The sequence below is a fragment of the Mirounga leonina genome, unplaced genomic scaffold (assembly GCF_011800145.1).
Source record: "Mirounga leonina isolate KUSES-001 unplaced genomic scaffold, KU_Mleo_1.0 Mir_53, whole genome shotgun sequence".
Classification (NCBI taxonomy): Eukaryota; Metazoa; Chordata; class Mammalia; order Carnivora; family Phocidae; genus Mirounga; species Mirounga leonina.
Window position 1 is genome coordinate 41,168,540 of NW_023270807.1, and position 19,032 is coordinate 41,187,571.

Genomic DNA, 19,032 nt, shown 5'->3' on the forward strand with positions numbered 1-19,032 from the left:
CACCCTTCACTGGCTCAGGTGACCACCCTCAGGGAGGTGCTTGCTGGTGGTGCCATGCCCACTGGCCAGGCCTGGGGAACAGTTTCCTTTCTGTTTCCCACAGGCTGAGCCGGTGCCCTGCTGCCCCACTTATGGAGTGCAGCCAGGGCCGGGCCGGGCAGGCTCGTTCGGGGACTCAGTGGGATGCTACCTCTGATGTCCCTGCCGGGAGCCTCTCCTCTGCCACGTCTAAATTCACGTGGCTGTGGGACGAAGCTGCGGGATGCGAAGATCCCGGTTGGTGGAGTGTCTCCCCCTGCCTGGATTATTCTCTTTCCTTTCCCCACTTTCAGCCGGGCAGTCGGCTCCAATCTTGTCGTCTAGGGGTGGCCAGTGGTGGCTCTTAGTGTCCGAAGGACAGAGGAGGGGGGTTGCCGCAGCCTGCACATCTCCGGATTTCACTTTCTCAACGTCTGAACTTTAAGAAAACATGCATAGGGTTTGAAAGAGATGAAAGAAAGAGGTTATAAAGACAGTGTCTTGAAGAAAGAAGGGCTGCACAGGCTTCCCTCTAGCTTTCTGACTTTCCTTCCAAACTGGAAACAGACACCCCCAGGGGAAGAAGAGGACCATGAGCAAGGCCTTGGGTGACTGCATGCACTTTCTATTTCTGCATAATAAATTACCACCAACCCAGCAGCTTCAAACACCATTCATTAGCTCACAGTTCCTCGGGGACCGCAGGGGCCGTGGTCCTACAGCTCGTGGATGTGTAGGTCCAGTGCAGCGTGTGCTCAGAATATCACAGGCTGAAATCGAGGTGTCAGCGAGGCAGAGTCTTGTCTGGAGACTCTGGGAGAAATCACTTCCAGGCTCAGTCAGGTTGGCAGAACTCCGTTTCTTGTGGTCTTAGGGCGCAGGCCCATGTTTCCCGCTGGCTGGCAGTCAGGGCTGCTCTCCATTTTACTCTCAGGCCCGAGATGGTATGTTGAATCCTTCTCATGCTTTGAGTCTTGGATTCCCTCTTCTGCAACCAGCAGGAAAAACACTGTGCTCTTATGGACATAGGTCATTATGTCAGGCCCACCTGAATAGTCTCCCTAATTTAAGGTCAACTGATTTGGGACTTGAGCTACATCTGCAAAATCTTTTCACACCAATACCTAGATTATGGTTTTCTGAATAACTAGGAAGAGGTATGTGTACCCCTGGGAGCAGGAATCCTGGAGGCCAGCATAGAATTCTGCCTCCTGTAGCCCCAGAGCAAAGAATTGAATCCTGCTTCTTGGCCATGAAGGGGATGGCTGGATGAGGTGGCCAAGAACACAGGATCATAGGAAGCCCTGCAAATGTTCTCACCTTCGCTCTGTCTAGGCTTGCCCATGAAACTAGTATGACAACGTCAACTCCCCAGTCCTGAAGCCACCATGTGGACCTGGGCAAGTGGACACCTGAGAAGTGACCAGTAGTAATCATACTCTCAAAACTAGGTACTGTGTCAAAGCTCAGACGTGTGGTCAGAAATTAAGTGGAGTTATGTAAGTCAAGGACAGTGATATTTCTTGCACACCCACAAGATAGAAGTTGGACACCTTGGTGTCTCCAACACTAACAGCATAGTACCTGATGTATTTTCCTCACTGTTTAATGAATGAATGAACAAAGGAATGGAGCTACTAATGAATAGTTTGCAAAAGTTCACAAGGGCCACCAGCTTCTTGAATCAATCTCTTTCAAATAACAGAAAAAATTCATCAGGGCAGCTCTTTTAAAAAGTGTGTTTGGAGAAAGGTTAAGTATTATATAAAAAAATAATTCTTTAATCAAGATAATTGGGAAAATGCTAGATCACAGTGGTAAACTGGCTTCTTTCCTGAAGGATTTTTTTTTTTTAACATCCTTTAAAATGCCAGTGTGTATTATTTTGAGTGGGATAGCATATGCAGCATTTTCAAAATCTCCTCGACACAAAAAAATCCCACTGGCAATGCATCAGGAAGCCTGGGCTCAGATGCTGCAGTAACAAAATCTCAGTGGTTTGCCCGGTGGTGCTTTGTTTCTCGTTCACTTTCCACGACAGCTGCTAGGTGGCTATAGCTCTTCTCAACATGCTCTGCACTCTTGGATCAAGGCTGAAAGGGCAGCTCCAATCTGGGCCATTGCCAGCCTCACGGCGGAGATCAAACGCAGCGGGTGGAACCTTGCGAAGGGCTTGAGGCTTTCGCTGTTGGCGGCACGTGGCACTCGGGGGCTGCTTCGTTGGCTGCAGCAGATCACGTGGCCAAGCCTGATGTGAACCGGGAGATCAACCCCCCAGAGGGAACATTTAGTGATACTGATTCTGTGTGTGGAACCCACTTTGAAAACCCCACCTTAGGAACCCAGCACTTGAAAATCACTCTGGGCTTGGGGCACCCTGGATTGCCTACGACCGAGGAAGAAAGCAGAACCACAGAGCAGTGCAAAATTCACGGGCAAATCTTGGATTTTATTCCAAATCAGTTGTTCTTGTAGTTTATGCTTTTCTTTCCATTTGAGAAAAAACTGGGAACAAAATAAAATGGAATAATGATCCAAAATTTCACTCCTTTAGTTTAATATGTCTAAATATTTTCAAAAGAAGAAAAACATTTAAGTCTTCCATTATCTTCTGCCTAACAGTTCTGATTTTTGGATATGACCAAGAAAAAATCTCTGGGAAGAGAAGAGCATTGGTTTGGTTTTCTTCTTTAAGTTCTTAGTGGGACAGTGCTCTGGGCATCGTGCGGTAACGCCGACCAGCCGTCCTGCTCGCTTCAGAGCCCTGGGCCCCTCTTTTCCCACAGGGCCGTGTTCGCCTCGCGGTCAGCCCTGCCCGCGTGGGTCAGTGCAGATCTGTCCCCATGAGGGGATGAAAAGCAAACAGTTTTGTACAAATAACGACCTGACTCTGGGCTAGATCTGCACCAATAACAAAGCTGGTGAAAGACTTCAGACTCCCAGTGATAGAGTGCGGCATTCTCTCACTGAGAAAAAGAAGGTTCAAGAGAAAAAGCACAAAACCAAAGTGAAGGATTGAGACTTTATTTTCTTCTTCTACTTCCCGCCTGTCTATCCTTTACTTCAGAGCTGGGCAGGGGACAGAGACAACTTGTCCCAATTAAGAAAAATTAAAAACAATAGCGATGCTACTTAAAGATTTGCCTGATTGGCTAACTGCTGATCCAAGACTTTATTCTGGCTGCCGTCGAACAGCACATCGAATTTTTTACTGATCACCCCAATAACAGTTCCATCCCAACAAATCTATAGCTGAAATTTCAGGAAGAAGGATGACTCTGTGAACTCCACTTGTTTGAGAAACACCTTTATACTCAGGCTGCTGATCCATTCAGTGCAATAGGAGAACTACCCAGAATTAGCTTTAAAAATGCAATCACAGCTATTGGACCTCACCTGTCACACCCACTACCATTCACTAAAGTCCCTTCATCAGAAGCACTCCTAATACATACACACACACACACCCAACATATGCACTTATATATCTAAGTTAAAACTCATATATTAACTCATTTCTATAGTTTGAAATTCAAATAGTTATACATTGATAGCTAGAGAGACCATGATCGAAATCTAACAAAATACCTGTATGGTAGTTTTAACTGATGCCCTTTCACCAAGCCTAGAACTGGCCTAATGACTGTGTTTTGTGAACTGTGTGGGTTTATTCTCTCCTGGGCCATATGTTTTGAACAGCTTAACTACTAAGGCTTATATTTTCAACTCTGCCCCCAAAGGTCTTTGATTCATAGGCAGTGAGACTGACCTGGATTTGACTCTGCCTGAATGAAACTCGTGCTTGTTCTCAGCCATGAGTCATCAGAATTTGAAATCTGCAGGTGGATGTGATGGGTGCACTGGCTCTTCAGAAATACAAAGAGAGTCTCTAGAGAGACTCCATACAAAAGATGTTGGATTTCAAGTCCCCTAAGTGGCTTTATGCAAATTAAGTCATTTACACTGCCTAAAATAGGACAAGCCTAACAGGGTGTTCACAAAACAATAACCCACACTCTTTCCTCCTCCACATGGTCTTTATAATAGTCTAATTAGCTTAAATTATTTTGTTAGCTAAAACTTATAATTAAGATGTAATAGGAACCTCTCACTTATAACTAGAAGTCATAGCTAATCATCTTGAAACATCAGTTTCTCAACTTGATCTTATTATAAAACTGTCCAGAGAAATGGAATATATTTTCTTCTTCATCTAGGCTCTTAAGAATATACATTTTACTTATATTTTTGGACAAGTGTTATAAATTACATTCCCAAATTTTCACAATACCAGAGAACTAGAGGAAATTTAAAGAAAAAAGAAAAGGCTAGGACTGTGTCAACAAAGACCACAGATGTGAGCTAACTTGACTTTGGCAAATAAGTACTCCATGTTGGAGAGGAAATAATATATATGTCATTGGCTTGTAAATATTTTAAGTGGAAAGTTTTAAATTTCCTTTTTATAAAAACCAGCTTTAAGAGTATCTGAATCTAGTTGCCCAAACCTTAAACTGATAGTAAAAGAAACGCCTCTCCATCATCCCCTCCAATCCCATTTATACACAGCAAGCTTTCAAGACAATTATAAAGCATCCCTTTAATTTGATAGATAAGAAATTCACTATGAAGAGTTTTGCAACTTCAGGAACGTAAAAGGTCATTTTCCAAGAGCCTAACAAAATTTTTGCCTGCTGAGAAGTAAAGACTACATATTAGGCGACACTGTTTCCCTATGTTCTGACAGATGATGTCATTCATACTCAACCCAGAAAATCCAACAGGGGCTTCTCCATCTTCTGAGCACAAATCCACACATCTGCTTTTATCCATACTCATGTCCTGTGCACCCCTCTTTGACAAGGAAAGAAGTGTTGCCGCTCCTATGAAGCATCTCCCCTTGCTCCTGGCACCCAGCGCCTTCCCCTTTATAAGGAATCGCTTCTGCCATTCTTTCTTCTTTCCTGCAGCCTCTTTTCTTCTTCTCCTCTGGGTCCTTCCATCGGCACATGGACAAGCTCGTGTTTCACATTCTCAAACAACAAATGACAATAGCAGCTAAGATGAACTGTCCTAATCCCACAGCACCTTCTGTTTCTGACTCCATGCTCTGCTCCTCTTCACAGCAAAACCCCGTGAAACATGAACCCATTCACTATCTTCACGCCCTCACCCCCTTTCCCTCTGGGGGTGTCGCTCTACCCTCCACTGACTCATCCTGCTGGGGCCACTGACAAGCTGCGTGATACCGTTTCCAAGGGTCACGTATCTGCCCTCATGTTACCCAGATTGCTAGGAGCTCTCAAAGAGGTGACCACTCCCTCATCCATCAAGCACTTTTCTTTTTCTTTTCTCAGTGACCCCACACTTTCCTCATTCTCTTTCAACCTTCTACCAGTTTCTTCTCTGTCTTTTATGTTCCTTTTCTTGGCCCAATCTCTAAGGTTAGAATGCCCCAAGATTCGATCTTTCCTCTGTACATTTTCTCCCTGGACTTACATACTAGTTATGTGCTAATGACTCAGGGGTCATCAGTTCGGATTCATACCACAAATAACCAAAAATCAAACTTTGTCCTAAAAGTAATAAAGGTGGGGGGGAGGGCCTCATTGGATCACATGAATGAAAAGTCCTGAGGCAAGGTAGTCTTCAGGGCTTAATGATATCATCAGGGAACCAGTTTCTTTCCAATTCTCTGTTCTGCCTTCCATGTTATTAGCATTATCCTCATGTTGACAAAATGGCTGCAGTGTTTCCAGACTTTACATCCATAAATCATGCCTTCCAAAATGAGAAACAGGATTTATAGTAGCTTTCTCAGTGGTCTCAGAAAGACAGGAAACATTTTTCTTAAAAGATCCCCCAAAATGAACCCTACATGTGCCGCTTGCCCAAATTTTTCACAGACCTACTTCTGATCTGATTCCTTTGGATATGGTAATGCCATATACAGGGTGCCTTAAATCTAAGTTTCCTGAATCAATAAATGTGGGAGAGGTATGCAAAAGAATTCTATAGGCTAATTAGTCCATTTCCTCCTCATCTATGTTGAACTTAGGCCAATTGCATTGAGATATATGTCCCTTATTCTTAATCCTTTACATAGCCCTGCAACTTTCCTGTACAAAATTTTTGTATTCTACATTTTAAACTATCCTGAAGGGACTGCTGATTCTCTATTATTGTGCCTTGATTTTTATAACAATATGTCAATGGAGAGGTTTGGAAAGAAATATGATTAATTCTATTGGTTATGTTTTGCTTGAGATACAAGGGTAAGATTGGCCCAGATGGCCTTTGGATATAGGTCTGATCTTAACTTTACCAGTTTTTGTTACTAGCTATAGTAAATGATGTGAATGACTGGGTTTAGGTGAGTTTGTACTTCTATCATATAGAACTTCCTGTTTCTTTGTGTCCTAAAAAGAATTTTAGGCTGAATAAGTTTTATAACTAAAAGCAGAATCTTTTTGTGTATAAACCTTAATAGTGACTCAAAGAGATAACTGCCTATAAAGTGATGAATAGATTTTTAATATAATTTTCTGTCAAAAAGTACACATCAAAGATTACAGTTAAGTTTAGCATTAAATAAATACAGAACAAGTGTCTTCAAATTATCTTGAACTCAGAAAAAATGGAAGTGTGAATTTATTAATTGAATGAATAAAGAGCAAGAGTTGAAGCCTGGGCATCTACACAGAAGCTAGGTTAATTTTGTAAAGCTGCCTTATTTTTTTTAACACTTCACATATTTGCCTTTTTAAAAATATATATATTTTTTAGGAATCCTTTGAAAGCTCGTGGATTGCTCAGAAATGGAGTAGTTTACAGTCATATTATTTAAAAATTCTTGATTGCTAATCTACTTGGTGAAAAGTTAATAGCACAACTGACTAGAAATCATTTTGGCTTCATTTACCTGAGGTAGGGTCATCTTAGAAAACAGTCTTCATGTTCATTAGAATTGAAATTACAATTAAATAGATGAAATGTGTTGAGTTCTTATCAAGAGAATTTTTAAAATTATAGATACGTCGAAATAAAAAAAAATCTTAACAAAATTTTACTATAGTCAAGAAGGGAAAAAGTATGGCTCTGACCCTTTGTGTGATATCCCCAAAGATGGGAGAGTTAGTCAATCTTGTCTTTCTGGCAGAACTATCCCCAGATAGATAACCATAGAAGTACCATAGGATTTGTGCATGGAGGGTCTCCTTATTCAAGGCTCAAAAGGGCTCAAGAAGGAAGAATTTGCGCCAAGTGGAGACAGGAGTGGAGAGAGGAAAAGAGGGAAAGAGAAACTCCTCTAGAAGCTCATAAAATACAGACATGAAAATTTAAACCCTATCATAATAGATTGGAAAAAAACTTACACCCAGCCCAAAGTTACACAATATCATTTTGTCTTCTTTCTCCCTGTCAAGGAGAGATCTCACATACATAAGACAGGACCCTGGTGACTGAACAAGGGTGTGGAATTGGAAAAGAAGAGGGTATAAGACATCGTGATGCACTGGGAGCCCCAAGGCCTCATAATCCCACACTTTGATGTTAGTTTCCTATTTTTGTTTTAAAAGAAGAGAAAAAATGTGATTATGCCATTAAAACACTCATGGAGTTAACCTTCTATTTTGTGTAGTCAAGTAGTACAAAGAAAGGAATGCCTTTGGGATACATTTTGGAAGTAGATTAACAGTTGGGGTAATAGCAAAAAACACAAGAATTTCCCTGAGGTTTTTCTTTTGCGTGGATGATGGATGCCATTGACTTCAACAGAAAAATGGTTAAGAAATAGGGTTGGGGATGAGGATTGTAAATTAAGAGTTCTAATTTGGCCATGTTAACTCTACAGTGTCTTCAGTGGTCCAAGAGAATTGAAAACCTCAAGAGGTTTTGTTGCTGCACTTTGACCAACATTCCTCATTCACCCTGTCTCCCATGGGCAAAGCCTGAATGTCATCCTAGACCAGGCCTTCCCCTTCCCCTCCAGCCATCAGCTCAAGCTGTCTACATTTCACCATCTTATTTAATCTGACTTTCATACCCAATGCCACCTCTATGATCCAATTCTTGCTACTCTGTGCCTCCTCCAGTCATTAGAACCAAAAGAGTATTGTGTGAAACTATTGCTGGATGGTACCCCTCACAAGACACAACCCCAAATGATGATAAAGATTTGATGATCTGGAGTATGGTACATTTTATAAGTTTCTTTTAAGTCTTTTCTTTTTGTATCCCTCCCACACACCCTAGTGCCAGCACTATTTTCTGGATAGCCCCACAGCAGTCTGGTTGACCAGAGCTCCAGTTAAGATACCCAGACTAGTTCCAAAGTCTGAAAAATCTCAGCCTCACCCTAGTCAGTCTTCCAGCCTACGTTTGTCCATCTTAAGAACTCCAGCTTTACCTAGCATTTCCTCGTCTCTTTCAAGCTATGAAGCAATAGATGGAGGAGAGGGAAAGAGGAAGAGAGGAGGAGAAGAAAGATCTATGTGTATGTCATCTCATATCCACCCTCTCAAACATTATCATCATTCTAATACAGTATGCTATTTGGGTCATTTTCCTGTTCCAAGGACCATCAGAATCTCCAGTGAATGCAGAGTCTGCTGTATATATAATCAGTGTTACTTATAGAATCAAAAGAGAAGAGGTGATCATAAGTGATTAAAAGCTGTTTAAATTTCTTCAGACAAAGTTCCTGGGATAAGAGGGTTTCCGTCGGTATTGACAGGGGAAACAGAGATTCCCCCACAGAAAGGAAGACAGAAATTATTCTAATTAGGGAAAGTCAGGGAAAACCAGTCCACTTAGAGGCAGTTCATGAGGAGGTATGCATCAAGAGACGGGGACACATACACGAGCCTGGTGTTGTCATGTGATGGATGTTAGCAGAGTCCACAGGCAGGAATTTGAATTTCTGAGGTAACTGAGAAATCCTCAGAGCAAATTTGACCAATTACCTGCAACCCCATTGGAACAGCCACGGTGAGAACCACACTTCCCTTCTGTTCTCCAGACCCACCTCCATAAGAAGTTAATTTGTATTGCACAACCCAGTCTTCTGGCTTAGACAGAAACATTTCGTTTTTTTAGAAATTACCAAAAATATTTATAGCTTGACTAAGCTAATTTAAAACACATAGCAAAAGCATGCCGTGCCTTGGGCTCTCTGGGCTGCAGCTGTGGGAGTGGCTGCACGCCCCTGGGGGGGGGCGGTGGGAGGATGGGGGGGCTGGGTGGGTGAGGACACCGTGTCAGCAGCAGCACTCTCCATTCATCACAACCTTGCTTAGATTACACAGGACCTCTTTGCTCACTAGGTAACTGTCTGGCATAGATGCAACCATTTCCTGGCACGTTTTCTTCAGAACCTAAACTTTCGAGGCATTTGAGCGTCAAGCAAGACCCTGAGCTCGTCTCAGGGTGAAGTATTTTGTGTCCTGACCCAGCAAAATATTTTACAGTCTGTTCCCTAATCCTGGAAAAGCTGAGTCTTACCCTTGTATAAACTGAAAATTTGCCCTAAAAAATGAAAGCAATTAAATAAAACAATAGGGAAAAGATTTCCTTTGTTCTGCAGAGAAAATTCAACATTTGCCCCCGGGCCACAGCCAGCTATCAGGAATCTCAGCTGAGTGAGGTTGGCCAAGCCTGCCCCAAGCACCTGAACCAGACACCAGACATTCTGCACCTTCTCCCTGGTGCTTCGGTGGAAGCAGTGATTTTTATTAGCTTCTGTAATATTAAGAGACACAACATGCCAGAAGATTCTTGAATCTCCATAGAACATAAAGTTCATCAATTATAGGTATACTGGACAGACTCTTATTTTTCTGATTAAACTAGTAATGCTTCCTCTGGAAAAACTGCTTTGTCATCAATTAGGGCATGGAAGGAGAAATTTTTTTTTTTTTTTTTTGCTCCAAAATGTACAAGGAGAAAAGGAAAATGGAAGAGGAGGAGGGAAGGAGGCCACTAGGAAGTGGAAATGACCACCAGCCACTTTTATTCTGAAAACACAGGGATGTTGATTGCAACAGTACGTTTGATACATATATGCCTCCTGATAAAAGCAAAGGCAACAAATTACAAAAGCCAATATGATCATCGCTGAAAAGCAATATGCAAATTATGGTCTTAAAATAAGACTGGGAGAAGCATGGGCTTCACCCACATGAAGGCAACTTCTTTGCTAGGCTGCTCTTATTGTTTACACTCATCTCCGCTAAAGCGAGCGTGGGGTTTCTATGAAGTGCAGTGTTGTGATTCATGACATTTAACAGATGAGGAAGGGCCCTCTCCAGAAATGAGCCTCTCGGCTGAAGCTGAGCAGAAAATAGCCTGAAATGAGTCACACAACGTAAGAGACGGTGCAAAAGATGATTCACAGGGTCCCAAGGAAAAGAAATAGGAGTGAATGGCTAGTGTACCCAGGGAAACGCAGTCTCAGTGGGCAGAATTTACTGGTCTGCCTCCCGCTGAGCCCGGTCACTGAAGCTGGTGGGACGAGGTGCTGGTGCTGAAAATGTGATGGGGGGGGGGAGCTCCTTGTGAGGTGGCAGCGCTGTGGTGGCTGCTCGCTTCGGTTAGGGATCTTCATGGCTGAGCGATACATCTGCACTAAGGGCTGTGAAGTATATGATGTGAAATGATTTATCCAGAAGGCTGCACGGCTGGCATCAGATAAAACATTTGGAATCATTTTAAATGTACATTACCTAGAGGCAGCCTTCCCTCCCCAATGCTAAATTTAAACCATTCCTGTCATTTCAGACTCTCTGATGAAATCTGTTTCTCATAGGATGTCTGCCTTGGAAATAACATGCAACCCCCACCCCTATAAAATGGAAGGGAATTTGAAACTTCTAAATCAGCCGTTCTTCCACCTTCCTCTCCCCGTGCGCAGGCCCACGTGCGCGGACACAGCCGCCCTCACGCACAGCCCTACTTCTCTCTCTCAAGAATTTCAGAACAGAAGAAGGAATGCATGGAAGTGATAAAGATGAGCTTCCCAGGATGGCAGAAGAAGAAGGAGAGGGTGCTGGTGCCTGCCAATAACTCACAAACAGTGGCACTGAATGACTCATGCAAAGGCTCCAGCAGGATCATCGGTTCCCTCAGTCGCTCTTTAGAAGAGAGACCAAAAACGTGGTATTATAAATGTTCCCACAGAATCGCAGCTTTACTGGATCCAAGGCAACCACAAGTTTACCCTGCTGCTCTCTATGCTGTAGTGTAAATAAGCTGATGGGCCCTACACACCTAGAAACCCAACAGAAAACATGCAGCACACACGCGTGATTCAATATCCAATGGGAAAGCTTACATTGTCTGATTGAGTCCATCCTATCCCATGCTTGAATATTGAAGCAAGTTTTTGAACCGTTCAATATTTCTTGATGCAATTTAAAGGCAAAATCAACATATGAATGTGACTATCCTGATCTCAACTGTAGATTCCAAAACTATTTCAAGAAATTAAAAACCCACTTTAAGCAGAACTCAGGAAGAGTTCCAGTTTGAAGCCCAAACACAAATGTTCTTTGCTGTTCGTGGAGACTTGCTCACATCACTGATGATCGTAACACACGGTCACAAGAACACCACATCTTTAACTTTTCCCATATGTCTTGGTTTTGCATGATGATGATGCTACTGCTTACCATACTTCTTCCCCTCATCTGGAATGAGTTAGCCGAGGAACTGGATGCTCTTGCAAGGGGGCCAGTAAAGATGCCTAGGATCCTGCCCAATGCGTAGCAGTGCTCACAAATGTCTGTAAGTGTAAAAAAAGGGTTGGTAAGCCTTGTTTTGTCTCAGTAACCTTCTCCCTCCCCTCAGGGTGGCTCAGAAAGAGCAGGTTTCTAAATGGCCCTCTCTCAAGCTGAGCAGACAGGCAGGATACCAGCAGCCCTAAACCAACAATGGTTCACGAAGAACTAGGAAAAGTCTTTGACTGTAGAATGCCCAAGGCGGTAAATCCTCTGAGTGCTTCCTTAGAGAGTCCAAACTACCTGGGTTGCTGTCTCTTGTTTCCAGGGTTTTCTATCAAGGCATTTGACCAAAAATCTTGCGGCCACCATGCGTTGTGACATTGCATTGCTCAAATAGTTAATGTGGCTGAAAGCTTCCACTTGACATTTCAAGGAATGTGCATAAAGGCACTGGGGAAAAAGTGGTTCTTCATAGGAAGTCCTTAACTTAAGCCTGATGTCATACATTACTTCAAGTGTGAGAATGTCCTTAAGCCATATCATCAGTGCTTCTAGCCTTAATTAACTCAAGGAAAACCACCTGCAGTACTCACTACCACAGCTAAGAGCTTTAGCCTTCCTGGGGTTCTACCATGTTTTTCATCCATATCAAGTATTGCTGAAACACCCGGTCCCCTAACACATTTCTTGATGTGGGGCTTGCCATCAGGAGTATAAGAAGTCAGTCCATTATTGACATCCTAGTGGATGTCAGTACTTGTTGAATGCAAGTTACTGTTTTGTATCACCATATTACTTTGTGATGAAAGATCTGTGAACTCACAAAATCAATTGCAGTCATCTTAGAATGTAACCACCTCTATGGTGGCAAGATGATATTGCTATATTATCAAGCCAAAACGTCCTAAACTGGCTCTGTCCTACAAACTGGACTGCTAATTATAAATGCCTTCTGGGTGGAGTCAGCCCAAAGGAAAAGTTACCTCAATGAAGGTATGTTAATGAAGGCCAGTTCACTCCTGCTTCTTACTTAAATCTTTACTCAGTGCTCAGAACAAAGTTTGATCAATCCCCTATTGACTTTCAGAATGTACACAGAATCCATACTTCCTCTTTGATTAAAACATGCAGTGATAAGCAGAGCTTGGCAATACATATTCAGTCACTTAAATCTTTTTTTGAAAGTATCACAAGATGCTTTACAGGCAAGAGTCATGAAACTAAGGCTCAGAGTCAAATATAAAACTAGGTACAACTTAGGCATATTCCTTTTCTACTAAAAAATATTTGCAGATCTCTCTATTGACATAGGAAATAGTTTTGGTTCTTACAGCAGTTTATAGTACTGGCTGTTCCTTCAGGGTTTCCAGTGTTCGTGGTCAAGGCTGGGCTGTGCTTACTACAGAGTAATCAGGGTAACCTCATGGCCACTGACAATGTGTAAGGGGGACTGTGAGCCATTCCCTAGTGCCTGGGCCCAGAATTCCATGTTCTGCTTCCCTAAGAATAGTCTATTTTAGAACAGAAAATGAAAGGTAATTCCCATTTGTGTTAGAGAAGCTCAAAGAGCTTCGTGTTTTTTAAAAAATTAACTTTGATGGCAACCCATTGAGATAAGGAACAGGTGTTAACCAGATTCTTACTAGGAGATTACAGTCGTAAGCAGGGAAGGCCATGGTATGCCAGCAAGCGGGCTGTAGTACCGTCAGGCACTGGGGTCAAACATCTTTGCACTTGGCTTCCTGCTGAAGTATCACTTCATGCTTTCATGCAGCACATTTATTCAATATGTGAAACGAAATTCAGAATCCTCTTCTCGTTAGTGTATGAAACTTCTGGTAACTGAAATCCCGGCCATTAGAGCCACTACTGTCTTCGTTAAAATATAGCAATGGGGATGTTTGGTACCACGTGGAATTATAGTCTGATAGAAAAATCTGCATGAAGTAAATGCCAAATTTAAGTCATAAGGGCAATTAAGTGATTTTATCACCAAAACTGTTATTCACAATTGCTTCAGGGTTTTTCTCCATATGTTCTGTTTAATGGAGAGCATGCATTTCAGTAGTCTCCTGCACTAATCCAAGATTTTGAGGCACTCTATTCAGTAACCAGTATAGAATAATTGACTATCAAATTGACTTTTTAAAATGTACTCTTTGTAAATCCCAGGCATTCTGAATATCTTTAGAAGTCAAATTAGGTCCTAAGAAAGCACTTGAAGTGTGTGCCCAGTACTCAACATTTCTAACATTCAGCTAGGGGATTGAGTTACAGCTGTCTATGGGCATAAAGAGATGGAGTTAGTTCTTCTTCTCAAGGAAGGGGTGGAAAGGCAGAGAGACTCCGATTAAGACAGTCACCATTTACTCACATGACCATTCACAATGGGAACAAGAACTCAACCTATTAATCTACTCCCGTTATACTGGGTGCAGGGATAGAAAAAAAGAGAAAGTAACTTGCCTTTTTTGTCTATCTTGCAAAGTGAACAAGAGAGCTATTTGGTCAGGGAAAATTTTAAGCCCAAATAATTAAATGTATTGATGGCTTTTGCGGGGGGGGGATTACACTGAGATTATTTTAAAAGGTCTTCCTTCTGTTCAAAGAAAAAAGCAAGGACAGTGTCCAGAAAGCACATTGCCATTCAGAACTACCACCACCACCCCCCGCAAAGAAATAGAATGACTTCCGTCACCATAGGTGGTTTGGTTCCGTCTAAGTATAACCTTAACAATCCTTGTTAATCAGTATTTTAGTTCTATAAAAAGAAGTATAGTACTTTGCAGTCATTTCCTAATTAAAAACATGTGCAAGAAATGCAATGGTAAAGGAAAGGAGGTAAAACTTAGAGGAGTCCTTAGAAAAGGAAAGTGCCTATTTTCTCTTTATGCTCTGACCTTTGCTTGATTTCCACTGTCCACATTCTCTAGCTCCTCGCTATGATGTCCCATGGGAGCTTGGGGCTGTCCCAGTTCCAGAAGTCTTTCAACGGTCTGTGCACTTTACCTGCCTCTGAACCCAGCACTGTAGGATTTGGTGAGAGTCACACCGCCAGCACAGGACCCACAGACTCAGATGCCCCCTGTTGCCAAAACTCTGCAAGTCTGCCTAATCCCCAGGTTGCCCAGTGCTTTCTCCAATTTGGCCTCATTTTCAGAATTGGGTCTCTGCCTAGGTTTCTCTTTAATTTTTGCCTGTTAGTTGCCCTGTCTGGTAGACTCTTTACCCTCAAAGTCAGGCGCTACATCCTGAACCTGAAGGAATGGAGATTGAGCCCTGATGGTTCTCACCAACCCACGGCTCCTGCCTCCTGTCCTTTCAACCAAATAGGGACAGATCATCCAAAATCATGATTTTTGTTTGCTGGCTCCTAGAGCCCAAGTTCTCAGTTTCTCACTATTTACTCACTCACCTGGAGGACTGTGTAACTTGTCTCCACAATGGTGGCAACAATCCCTCCCATCCCACAGGCACTTTTTTTTTTTTTTACTTGCATTTTGAAATAATGATAGACTTACAGGAAGTTGCAAAAATGGTACAAAGAGTCCCAGGTAGCCTTCAACCAACTTCACAAAATGCTGGTATCAAAAGTATAGCTATGGTATGATATCATGATTATTGGACAATATATTGTACACTATCAAAACCAGGAGATTGACATTAGTATATTATTGCTAACAAAAGATCTTTACATCATCTTCAATTGATTCATTTGTGTGCTTATATAGTTCTATGCAATTTTATGCCATGTATAGATTTGTGTGACAACCACCACAATCAAGATACAGAACTATTTCATCACCACAAGAGAACTCCTTCACGCTGTCTCCTTGTATCCTTGCCCACCCTCTCCCAACTACACCCTCCTCACCTCTAGTCTCTGTCCCTTGCCAACCACTAATTTGTTCTCCATCTATATATTTTTCTCATTTTGAGAATGTTCCATAAGTGAAATCTTATAGTATGTAATCTTTCAAGATTGATTTTTTTCACTAACCCTAAGACCCTTGAAGTCTATCCAGGCTGTTGCTTGTATCGACAGTTCATTCCTTTTTATGATAGTATTGCATTGTACAAGTTTGTTCAGGTGAATGCAGGGTAAGTAGGGATTGTTGCTGCCATCTTGGAGACAAGTTACACAGTTCTGCAGGTAACTGAGTAAAATGCTGGCACAAAGACTGAGAACTCTTCCCCCACAATGTAGGAGATTTGGGTTGAAGATTTAAGTTGATTCCAGTATTTTGCTGTTATAATTAAAGTTACTATGAATATTTGTATACAGGTTTTGTGTGAACATAAATTTTCACTTCTCTAGGATAAATGCCCAAGAGTGCAACTGCTGGGTCATATGCTAAGTGCAGGTTTAGTTTTACAAGAAATTGCCAAACTATCTTTCCAGAGTGGCTGTACTCTTTTACATGTCCACCAGCTAATGAGACCCAGTTTCTCCACATCCCCCTCACTAGCAATTGGCATTATCACTAGTTTTCATTTTAGCTATTGTAGTAGGTGTATGATGATTCCTCACTGTGGCTTTAATTGGCATTTTTCTAATGGCTGATATTGAATGTGGTTTCATGTGCTTATTTGCCATCTGTATCTTCTCTGTGGTGAAAAATCTGTTTATATCTTTTGCATATTTTATAATTCATTTTTCAGATGTCGTTTCTTATTCTAGATATAGTCTGTAGCTTGTCTTTCATCCTCTTAACAGGGTCTTTCACAGCACAAAAGTTTTAAAATATGTTGATTTATTTGATTAATCATGCTTTTGACATCCTATCTGAGAACTCTATTCTTGGATAAACTAAGAATATATATTTGTATGTGCTTGATTCTACATGAAGGAACTGGAAAAACACCAAATCTTATGAAAGTGTGGGGCATCTTAAAGTGGGAACTGGGGGATGTAGGCAGGGATAGGAGATGTGACTTTTCATCTTTTAATATTCAAGTTTTTAACTACATGAGGATGTTAATTTTAAAAATGGAGGATGGGCTTCGGAATCAGATTAGTTTCAAAACAGGTTCCACAGATTAGCTGTTAGAGCTTGGAAAGTTATTACTTTAGTTTTCTCATTTGTAAAATTAAATGTAAAAATAGACATAGTATCAGTCATTTTTATGAAAATTAAATAAAATTATGTGAAAATAGTTTAAGAGTAAACCAGTATGAGATTGAATTATGAATCACCAAAGTAAAATGTATATTTAATATAAAATAGTTCAATTTTTTCCTATTGTTTAATAGTTATCTTTGGTGACATACTGCTCAGTTTTTCTAGGCTTTGTATATTCTGCTGAGGAATTACAGTAGCTGCATTTGTGGACTCTGCTTCAATTAATGTTGTTTTGATAAGTAAGCATTTTTTATTTGTGCTTATAATTATGTTCTTTACATGAACTACCAATCTCTAATACTCTCATTAAGTAGAAATTTTTATTCTTAATGAATAGGTGAGAACTCAGGGCTCAGAGAGGTAAAGTGACTTGATAGTTTGTCTAATTCCAGAGCTTTATAACAAACTTTGGGGTGCCTGGGTTGGGCTCAGTCGGTTAAGCATCCCGACTCTTGATCTTAGCTCCAGTCTTGAATTTAAGCCCCACACTGGACTCCACACTGGGCATGGAGCCTACTTAAAAAGAAAAACAAAACAGCTTATATCTAACTTGGATGCCAGTATAATCCAGAATATTTTCCATGGAACTCCAAACCCTTAGGGATATTGCTAAAAAAAAAAAAAAAAAAGAGTCATTGGTTAAATGAATTTAGTGTAAATTTAAAAATAAAGCATGTTGAAAAAGTCCCTCCTTGAGAGTCTGCATTGCATAATCACAGATTAAAGGTTCCGAGGCATCCTATAGTCTTCAACCCAGCATTTCCCAAATTAACTTTACCATAGGTCTTTTAAGAAATATATAGCATTATTCAAACCACTCAGAATTAATATTCCATAGAAACATTTTAGGGAGCCCACACTGAACATACATTCTGCCCTATTTTAAAATGCTTGATATTTCTGTAAACTAATTCTAATATAACTTCACAAAAACTCCACAGATTGTTTATTGATATGGCATTATAGCATCTTACCAATGAAAATAATAATCCTGTGGCAAACTTAATGAAATATATATGCTTTGGATTTATGAAGAAAACCCCAGAGGAGTAGCAAGTTTGCACCAACAACTCTGAAGGCAAATGGTATTAGGAGATCATAAATCTCCTTCCTGATGAGCCTGTGACTTTTCGCCTTGAATGGTGTACTAGTCTGAAAACTTCAAGATAAGGTCATGTTGGGGGCTCTATCTAACCAATGCAAAATAATTGTTTAAAATACAGACAACCAAAGAATAAATTTATTTTCTTTAATCTCAGTCACTACCTTTAATTCTGGTACTTTTTAACCTATCTCTCCTTACAGGCTCTTAGAAACATACGATATTACATTATCAGCCCAAATGTCAGTCCCTAGATAGAAGGGATTATACTTGCTATTCCCTGTCCTTGAATTCTTCTACCTTCTGTACAGTAGGTAGCTATTTAAACAAATGCTTGGTAATGAGTACGACATTGATGGTGATGGGTTTAGATACATGGTTATAGACATGCGTCTAACATAAAATCATACTAAATGCCTCTTTTTCATAAAAGTTTTCCATGTCTATAGACAGCAAAGTGAGTCAAATACACTATTTTATTACTTATTAGACTGGTCACTGCTATGTTATTCTTGAGAGGTAATAGAAAATTCATCTTTTCATTTCAGCCTACTGTTATTTCCATTTCACTTTTTATTGATAAGTGCAATTAGTAATTTGTTTCAGAAACTTTACAATTTTTTTAGAAACTTTAGAAACCTTAAATAACTGAAACCAGTGACATAGGTAACAAATAGAACTTTGGAGATAAAATAGTTATAAATTCATTTTCTCTAAAAATTAATTTAAAATGACAATGTTTTATATCCTCTATTATGCAAGAAGTGAAGAATTGTTACAATAACACAATACTTTATTTTTAATAGAATCATCTGTAATTTCTACCAAGAGAATACTTCAAAAGTCTAAACTAAGACATTTAAGTGTCAGGTATAAGTTATTATGAACTGAACTTAATTATGATGCTTTTATTTTCTATCTTATTAAATAAGACATTACTACTTCCTCTTTGTCCTAAAATATACAAAATATACTTTTGTAATATTCCAGAACATGTTGTTCCACAGAATTTTAAGACTCTCTCATTAAAGTAAGCTATACACTATAGTGGAGCAAAATTTAGCTTGAT

General features: G+C 40.5%; 1 protein-coding gene across 1 annotated transcript in view; it reads right to left on the reverse strand.

The window, feature by feature from the left end:
* Positions 1-11,706: 11,706 nt before the first annotated feature.
* IBTK (inhibitor of Bruton tyrosine kinase) overlaps positions 11,707-19,032 on the reverse strand; it is a 128,871-nt gene continuing 121,545 nt past the window's right edge. The window contains exon 29 of the mRNA XM_034990792.1: positions 11,707-11,800. Within this exon, the coding sequence (XP_034846683.1) occupies positions 11,762-11,800 (39 nt within the window). The 3' untranslated portion in view covers positions 11,707-11,761. The remainder of the gene's footprint in view (positions 11,801-19,032) is intronic.